Source organism: Notothenia coriiceps, unplaced genomic scaffold, assembly GCF_000735185.1.
Source record: "Notothenia coriiceps isolate Sejong01 unplaced genomic scaffold, NC01 NC01_scaffold00037246, whole genome shotgun sequence".
Taxonomy (NCBI): Eukaryota; Metazoa; Chordata; class Actinopteri; order Perciformes; family Nototheniidae; genus Notothenia; species Notothenia coriiceps.
The window spans coordinates 2,395,510-2,405,214 of NW_011369947.1; the positions used below are offsets into that span (position 1 = coordinate 2,395,510).

The following is a 9,705-nucleotide window of genomic DNA, read 5'->3' on the forward strand; positions in this document are numbered from 1 at the left end:
TATCTGGCAGCTTTTCCAGACGTCATTTTTATGATTACATTTCCCAACAAAAAAACAGCTTCAACAAAACTATGTCTCAAAGATAAACCAAACATGCCCTGTTGACGTGAGAGAGAAAGTGGCCAAAGAACCCTCCATTAAACTCAGTGGTGCTGCTCTGTGAGATGCTAGTTCAGATACTGGCATTATCTTGGGGTGCAACAGGTCCATCAATGTTTGGGCTCAGTGCTCTGAGCTGAGGAGACCCTCAGCGATGGAGTGAGGTGTGCGTGCAATATACCGACGGGCCAGATCTAATAGGGAATTATAAGATTATCCTGAAGGGCCGAGAATAAATCCACCAAGGGCCTGATTTGCCCTCGGGCCTTGAGTTTGACACAATGTGCAGCTACAGTGGACATCTGGCGCCGTTTTTTGTAAGAAATGTTCACTCCGATAGAGCCTCGCACGTGGAACTCCCGCGTGTGACGGTAACACGGGATCACAAGGGGGAGAGCGGCGGTGGTAACGTATTAAATAAAACATGGATCCCAATGCTAGTTTCGACAACAGAAGAGAGTTGAAACAATGAATCTATTCGAATGCATATGACCGCGACCACAACCTTATAAATTATGAGCCTGTTAGGCCGTCCAAGAGACCAGGAGCAGCCCAAGGGATGGATGTAGAAGAAATACACGGCCATCGGAGAGAAATTGAGCTGTGGTGTGAGGAGAACCAGTGGAGAACTGGGACAGCTATGCCTTGGTGAGGGACCGGCGCTTAGCTTCAGAATGGCTTAGCTAACGTCACATCACCAACATTGTAAAGTTAGCTATCATATATCAGTCTATAACTAAAGTAGCATTGATAAATGTAACGGTTTACTGGCAGGACTGTTGATACTGATCCATAAACAGAAAACTAATGCGCAAGTATCAGCCCGTTATCTCCCGTTACCTAAATGCAACTCTACACTACGGTGCGCTGCTGCACCGAGGAGAGAACGCGAGATACGGCTGATACTTGACGATCTGGCGGAGAAAGGCTTGTGACGATCTGGCGGAGAAAGGTTGTGGAGCCTCCGTTGATATGCCGTTGTAAATGGCTTGATGGAAAGCAGGTGTGTAGTCGGGGAGGGTGCACAGCTGATTGCAGCAGGTGAGTGGAGGTTGATCGCAATCGCATCTCCTGTGGGCGGGACTAAGTCTCGAGGATAGGAGTCGAGGAGGGGAGTCGAGGAAGGGAGTCGAGGAGGGGAGTTAGAGAAATGAGAAAGGGCCCCGGTGTTTACATTTCTGGTTGTTACAAGATGTGTGAAAAAGGATCTGTGATTAACACAAGCATGAGGGATTTACACATTTTATTCTACGATATAAAATACAGATTTACGTTAATACCCCACTTGTGATTGTCCGAAGTTTCTATGTGTCATAAAAACAGCCGTTTGACATTGATGTAGTTTGTTTTTAGCTTAGCATTAGCTTTTTACTTCTGGGATTTATGCTTTAAGAATAAAAAAGGGGTATTAATATGTGGAGATTATCCTGCTGAACAAAAAAAGTAAGTATCATAAATGTGTGTTTGGTTTTATTTTCTGCAAAAATCAAAGAACCCAATGGTAAAAATTCCAAATGTTTTTTGTTCAGGGACCTTTGGTGTTTCTAACTTCCGGGTCAGCCTATAAAAATATGTCAAAAACAAGTAGTTGAATAGTTGAATCCTTACATATTGACAACGAGTGTCCATAATAACGTTTCATTTATTCCATGTCAAATGTATACAGTATACGTATAATGTATTGGTGGAAGTGAATTAGTAAGGTTTCAGCTGATCATATGGCACCGGGAGAAAATGGGTTGCTCTAGGAATCTTGGATGTAGGAAAGATATATAAGTTATTTGTTACATGTCAAGCTGCAGTACACAAGGTGTGTCCTAACCATCTTGTGAATGTTTGTGGTTCTCACTGTTGTTGATCAGAGGGTGAGCTGCAGGCCTGGGTGGTGTCCATCAGCTGACCTCTGATCCTTTGTCCTGCTGGACTGGACAAAACATCCGACTCACTGTAGCCAGGGAACAGGTTCATAAGCATAGGAGGCACCTGCAAAAACCCACAGACAGACACACAATTTATTGCTTTTAGTCCCACGTTTTATGAATACATATTAATGGAGTGCTGCAGGGATTAATCCTTTAACCCGGAAAAGAGTAGGCATTTTACCACATCCAGTTCCCTTGTTAAAAGTCAACAGTTTTTTTGTGCGTGTCTGGTAGATATAGATACTGTAGATATGGTTTTAGATACAAATTGATCTTCACGTTTTGTTTTAGAGCATAACAGCAAATACCCTACTTATAAATGTCTGAAGCTTCTATGTTTCTTATAAAGAGCAGTTGCTCAAAAGTGAGTAAATTAAACGACTTGGCGCCATCACGCTGAACATTAGCCGCCTTTAGCTTAACAGTGGTGAAGTGAGGTGGGTCAGGTGACTGTGATGTTTTAACTTCATAGCCTTCGGTTAGCTTTTCTACATCTGGTGATTGTATTTAAGCTTCAAAAACCCTAAAAGTGGTGTTAATATGTGGAGGATATCCTGCTGAATGAAACGTTTAAGTATCATTGATGTTTATGTCCATCCACAGATCTCATTTTCTGCAATAGTCCAATTACTTTTTCCGTTGTGTGTTTTCTAAATGCTGCACATGTTTTGACAATTTGGTAAAAAAAAAAGATTCATTTGCATCATTTTTGAAACTGCAGCGCGTTTCTCCAAATCGAAGTGTTGTGGGCCACCATACTAAAGTGGTAAATATGACTATATTTATTTTATGGTGGATACAATACTAAGCTGTTTAAATATGAATGTATTTTTATGCTATTATCATCACTCTTACATGTTATTTAGCTGACAGTTTTATCCAAAGCGACTCACCTACAGTTCAACACCCTACGGATGCCTCCAGGAGCAAATGGGGTTTTTCTGTTGCCCTAGGACACTTTGATTGTTGACTGCAGGGGCGGGGTATCGAACCACTGACCCTCTGATTGTGACTCAGTGGATAAATAAATATAAACATTTTTTGTAAATAGGCCGGTTTTCCTGACAAAAAAAGGTTTGATGTATGAACTATAATGTGTATTTCAAACATATGTAAAGGGGACTTTTTATGCTCATTTACAGGTTCATATTTGTATTTAGTGCCTCTACTGTGACATGTTTCAATGCTTTAATGTTCAAAGAAGTACATTTTTTAGGTTTATTTTTCTCATGCCTGTGCTGCAGCACCTCTTTCACCCTCTGTCTGAAACCAGAGCCCAGATTCGCCATTTTTCTTGCTTTAATCCTGTTGTAATCAGATTCAACCCAACTGCTCTTTAGATGAAAATTGCTTGTATAACTAACCCTTAATACAAATGCATTTAAACTTGGTAGTTACACTTTTTGTCAATACAAAATGTTTTATTAAGACTCACTTCTAGCAGTTTCAACATCTTTTTTTAAGACTAGAGCTTTTAATGAGACACTTGAGCTTGCTTGTCTTTGATATGTTTAGTTAGTTCAGGGGCAGGAAACCAGGCTGATAAAAATTGATTTAAAATGTTTTTTGTGTGGGGAAAAAACCCTCAAGTACCCATAGGGGTCCCCATACCCCGGGTTTTGGACTGCTTTAGTAGACCAGCGAAGAAAAATATAACTTATGTGAGGGAATCTGCTGGAGGAAGTTCTGACCTCCTCGTTGCTGGGATCCAGGATCAGCATGCAGACAAAGTCCTCTCTGGCTCCCTTCAAGTTAATAAGCTTTCGGGAAGCTTTGGATCTGCTTTCATAGTAATGACCTGCAGTGGGGTTGTCCTGGATGGCCAGAGAAAACATCTCAACTGCCTCTTGGTAACACCTGAAAATGCAGACACTCACAAATAAAACATCGAAACGAGATTTGATTAATTTTCATCATGTGTGGTAAATATTTGTTCTCCTGACCCGTTCTGGAAGCAGAAAGAGCCCAGGGTGTTGTGGAGGACAGCAAGGCGCAGCCGGACAGCAGGGTCATTGGGCCCCATCATATCCTCAGCCTGCTGGTAGTCAGCCAGAGCAAAACACCAGTCACCCTGCTTAAAGAAACAATCTGACACACACATGCACATTCATATTCAAAAATGAAAGGGAACTTACAAGCGATATAAATATTAGGTTAACACTATTCTGCAATTGAATAGGTCAGGTGTGCCAAAAACCGTCTGATTTGAATCAATTGATTCTTGTTTTCAGAACAGCTGCTTCTGATGATCTCTATCTAATCTGCACTAGAGTATGAAGAATATATTACATTAACACTGCTGAAGGTCCATTCAGCAAGCAGGTAAAGATTCAAGAGGTCCTATTGTGCATTTTCCCTTTCCTGTAGTGTGTTTTCTTTGTATTAGTTGGCCAATCACTACAGAGTCAGCCTGCTATCCAATCAGAGCAGACTGGGCTCTGGTTTCAGACAGAGGGTGAAAAGAGGTGCTGCAGCACAGGCAGTATGAGAAAAATGTGACATGTTTACATGCTTTTTTAAACATTCAAGCATGGAAACATGTCACAGTAGAGGCACAAAATACAATATACACCTGAAAATGAGCAGAATAGGGCACCTTTACATATATCTGAAATATACATTATAGTACATACATAAAGCATTTTGTCAGGAAAACCGGCCTATTTGTAAAAAAAAACAACTTTGGGGCGACTGATAAACGCATATTTACCCTATGAGTCACAATCAGAGGGTCAAATTATTTTAAGTGAATGCATGTGTGTTTTATATCTAAATGCTCGGAGTAGTTTTGTGACATTTTGTATTTATTATGATTAAAAGAAGCTCTTTATGCTATACTTCTGAAACATTTCCTGTACCAAGAGTACACTTTATATGGTTTGTCACCATTTTCTTTTCTTAACTGAAGAAGTGTCACACTAGTTTTTATGGCCAAAATGTTCAAGTTTAGCTTGAAAGGGACAATTGTGTTAATTATTAGAAGTGATCGGATTCACTGAAATTACAATGGTTCACCAATTATTAGAATTATTTGTGGCTTTTAAACCTCACAGTTTACCCTGACCCTCACAGAAGTTCCAACATAAGAAATAGGGACAGATATACACACACACACAAACACACACTCAAAGAACAAGTGCCCAGAGCCTCACCTCCTCGGTTCAGGTAGAGGCCCGCCTGGCCCTTCTCCTCCTCAATGGCCTTGTTGAGAAGCAGCGTGGCCTCGGCGAAGAGGCCTCTGCTGAAGCACTCAACAGCAAAGTCATTGTAGGTCAGAACCAGCTGAAACTGCACCTCCTCCTCCACAGAGCCACGTTCATCCTTTCTCTCTGCATCCTCTGCCTCACCCCCGACCTCCTCCTCCTCCTTGCACAGCTCCACAGCCTGGACCAGATCCTCGAGGGATGCTGTGAAATCCTTCAGGCGGCGGTACACAATCCCTCTGATGGAAAAATAAACACACACATTTAAGTACATTTAATTGAAATGAATTTAATCAACTAAAACAGTATTAAATATAAAAGTCTAAGGGATTACATGTTTTAAAAGTTAGAATAAAATAACTGATTTAATTGAATGTAACCTCAACAAATGTTGATTAATAAATGTAACAATATTTATTTAAATCATATGGGTATTTAGCTATTAATTATTGAGGTAGTTACAAAATTATCTTTGGTGGTAATGAGTGGGGGTATATATTGGCTATAGCTATGGTCTTCGGTGATGCATTGAGTTCAGAGTTGCGTGTGTGATGACACAGCAGCGTGTGTACAGATTTCCCCACTCTTATTTCTTTATTGAAGCTTGTCACTGTCTCATGTTGTTCAGACTCACCTGAAAAGGTAGAGGTGTGCATCCTCTGGGCAGTTCTCCAAAGCGATATTGATCATGCAGCAGGCTTCAGGCAGATGGCCAGACAAAGATCTGTCTACTGCTTCTCGTCTGGCCTGTTCACTGGCCTCCTGCAGCTGCAGCAGCATGGAGCCAGCCGCTGGACTCTGAGGATCCAACGCTAGCACTGACTTCACATCTCTATAACATTGTGTTGTCTGGACAGAAAAGGAAATCCCAGAGAAATTTGATTTTGTGTTTAAAGTAGTAGCTGTATATCTAAGATGCTATACTAAATGTACCCAATATACGTTTCTTTAACCCCATCACTCTTTACAAAGTAATTCCCTCTACCTGAATATTTATAAACACTAATTTGCTATTATGATGTCAGTAAGATTTCTTTATTTACCGCTCTAACTTCTTTAGAAAGGCTTTGGACTTTTCTTCTGTTGCAGTTCTGCTGCCCCATATAAAAGGCAGATTAAGTGGTTTGGCACTAGAACATTTTAAAAAGTGATGTAAGCAGGGGTTGTGTAAAAACAAGTGTGTGTAGAGGCTAAACCAATGCTTTAAGCCACTGATGTGCCGCTTAAGGTATGTAAATGATGCACGCTTTAGCTCGTCAGGTGAATAAATGTCAGATTGTGTCCAGTTGAACACTTTTTCCATTTATTATCCAGTTTTGTTACCCGTTAAACTTGGATCAGTTTCCATCACCATAAAGAATGACACTTTAACACAATAACATCAGTAGCCAAGCTTTACCTTATCGTTGTGTGTATGTGTGTGTTGAAAACGAGTAAGCAAACATTCTTCCTTTTTTATCCTAAGCGCTAATTGGCTCCTACAAGTGGCATTTATTAACTAAAGGTTGAATAAATTAAACATGGGAATATCAATACAGCTAAATTAAACTGTTGGCAGAATCAGTCTGTTTCACAATTGTAAGTATTTTGTCAGTATATTTGAAATGACTAGGTTAGCTACGTAAGCTAGCTAGCTTATGGTGGATCTGCAATAATATCGGTTAGCACTTTCCTGGATTGAGCAGCTGAGCAACATCAGCAATAATAAATGTTTTAGGTGATTACCTCAGAATCAGTTTTGACTACCAGTCAATTTGTATTTTTTTCTTAATCCTGCAGCCCATCTGCCTGAGAAGTGAAACGTACCTGCTGTTATTTACGAACCTGCTTGAGTCGTTTGTGCAGTCGGGCTCTGAGGATGTAGAGGTCCGCGGTGGGACCCTCTGACAGCATCCAGCCGCTCACCAGCTTCAGACAGTCGCTGTGCTGACCTACAGCTGACAGGCAGGCCAGGCTGAGATTTAAGAACAGAAAAAACATGTACCATTAACATCTGAAGTCTTGCTTACTATTCATTATTGAGATGTTTGGTCACTCTTTTCTCATAGTAATGTCAGATATTCAATTTAAGGTTCAAAGGCTATATTGTGATATGCACAAAAGCTATAGCGCAGTTTTGGAAATGAAAATCTTAAGCCCCAGCTGCTGTAATTTAGATTTATATGTATATACAAAAATATATTCTGACCAGGCTTGAGGAGTAACGGATGACATGTTACTGGGTTACGTGATTAGGAAACAAAAAACTTAACTGTATTCCACAGTTACATAAATCAATAGGTAATCAAATTATGAATACATTTAAAAAATGGGGATTACTAAGAAGAATACAGTGTTACAATACATAATCAAATGAAGATGGAAGCACATGCGCTCTCATTACTTACTCAAATATTAAAATTAGCTGAATGTGCATAAAAGCAGCTAAAGGCTTGGCTTCACAATTCCATACTTACATAACACACTTAAATAAAAGCTGTCTTATTAATCATTATTTTATCTTGTAGTCATTTGCAGTGCATTGGATATTGGGGTTATCCAAAAGCAAATGAAAAGTAATCAAGTTACATTACTTTTTTATGGTGATTAGGTTCAATTGTATTTCACATGCTTTGTAATTGTAACAGAATACATTTTTGAATTAACCCTCCCAACCCTGTTTTTTACATATTATATACTTCACTATGCTTCTAAATATACCTCATGTAATATCCCAAATAAAAACATGATACAAACATTTTGAAAAACCTAAGCACACATGCACAACTTTATTCCAGGTCTTAGTACGCAGGTTGCTGACCTTCTGACCTGGTGGGCCCTGCAGCCGGGTTTCAGCTCAGCAGCTTTGCTAAAAGCCTCCAGAGCCTCCAGGAAAAGGCCTCGGTCAAACAAGCACTGGCCCTGAGGACAAAGAGAAACAGGAAGACCACCATTTAAAGAGGACCTATTACGCTTTTTGGGGTTTTCCCTTTCCTGTAGTGTGTTATATAGGTTTGTGTGGATGTAAATGTTCTGCAAAGGCTAAAATCCCAAAGTTTCTCTCCCGCACACTCCCCCCTGCCTGAAATGCCTCCATTGGACTCACTTGTTTAATACCTGAACATAGTGACATTACTATGTAACACGCGTTTCTATAGGCTAGCGCTCCAAGACATTGTACATGATTTGCTAAGGGGCAGGGACATCTCTGAACAGTTGACCAATCACAACAGAGCCGGCCAGCTAACTAATCAGAACAGACTGGGCTCTGGTTTCGGATAGACGGTGAAGAGAAGTGCTGCAGCACAGGCTGTATGAGAATAATAAAGAGCTTTTTGAACATTAAAACATGTAACTTAATTTGTTTTACTTGACTATATAAAAAATAACAATTTCTGAGTCCAAACTCACCTATTTCAAGCTTTGCATGATTTGTGATTTCCTTTTTAATTCAGCACAAACTCATCTGAGAAAATGTATTTTCTTTTGTTAACTACTCCGCTCAGTATTGTTCAATAAAATGAACTTGTAAATATAATACATGTATTTCGACCAAATAATGTAATTTATCATGTTAAAAGCACATAATCATCACATCTGACAGCTTGTACGCAACAGGTTATTCAATGTCACCATTGGATATCATTGTTATTGTTTTAGCATCACATAAATATGTTTTTATGTCTGTTGGTTTCATTTATTTTTGCATAAACTCTTCTGTGAAACACTCTCTTCTTTTGTTCAATTGTCTGCTCCTGATATATAATAGTCAATATAATGACCTGTTCTAATGTTACATTAATGGGTAATAATTGAAAAGGCATTTTTTCTTTGCACCGTATTTTAGTCTACATTGTGTCCATAAACAGATTGTACATTAATTGTGTTGTAGTTACCTGGAGATAAAAAATGAAGGCCAGGCGGTCCCTGAATGCACCGGGCTCCAGCAGAGAGGCCTGTTTATAACAGGCTGCTGCTGACTGGAAGTCACACAGCTGCAGGTAGGCCTCCGCCTGGCTCTCATGTAGCCGAGTCTAAAACACACAACACAAGGTTATTAGGTGGGAAAAAATCTAACGGTTTATCTGAAACATGAAACTAAATCACGCTTCTATTTGCTAGGGCTCCAACACATTGTACATGATAGGCTAAGGGGTAGGACATCTGAAAAGTATTTAGGTAACCAATCAGAACATACTGGGCTCTGGTTTCAGACAGAGGGTGAAAAGATGTGCTGCTGCACAGGCAGTATGAGAAAAATAAAGCGCTTTTTTGTTACATTAAAGCATTTCAACATGTCACAGAGTAGAGGCACACAATACAAATATGAAACCTGAAAATGTGCATAATAGGGCCCGTTTAATAAATATTATTAGTAGTAGGCTACTATTATTATAAACAGGGCTAAAACTACCTAAAAATGGTAACTTAATCTTTACAAAGTGTCACAACATACAGTACATTTTAACATAGAGCTTTGTGTCCTATGTTCATCACCTGTT

At 39.6% G+C, this 9,705-nt stretch overlaps 1 protein-coding gene across 1 annotated transcript in view; it reads right to left on the bottom strand.

Moving 5' to 3' along the window:
* Positions 1 to 8,336, bottom strand: part of LOC104966277 (tetratricopeptide repeat protein 16) — a 10,258-nt gene extending 1,922 nt beyond the window's left edge. The window contains exons 1-8 of the mRNA XM_010795460.1: positions 8,310 to 8,336; positions 8,025 to 8,125; positions 7,049 to 7,178; positions 5,859 to 6,073; positions 5,174 to 5,463; positions 3,965 to 4,109; positions 3,713 to 3,878; positions 1,949 to 2,082 (exon numbers count right to left, since the gene is read on the bottom strand). Coding sequence (XP_010793762.1) covers positions 1,949 to 2,082; positions 3,713 to 3,878; positions 3,965 to 4,109; positions 5,174 to 5,463; positions 5,859 to 6,073; positions 7,049 to 7,178; positions 8,025 to 8,125; positions 8,310 to 8,336 — 1,208 coding nt within the window. The remainder of the gene's footprint in view (positions 1 to 1,948; positions 2,083 to 3,712; positions 3,879 to 3,964; positions 4,110 to 5,173; positions 5,464 to 5,858; positions 6,074 to 7,048; positions 7,179 to 8,024; positions 8,126 to 8,309) is intronic.
* Positions 8,337 to 9,705: the final 1,369 nt, after the last annotated feature.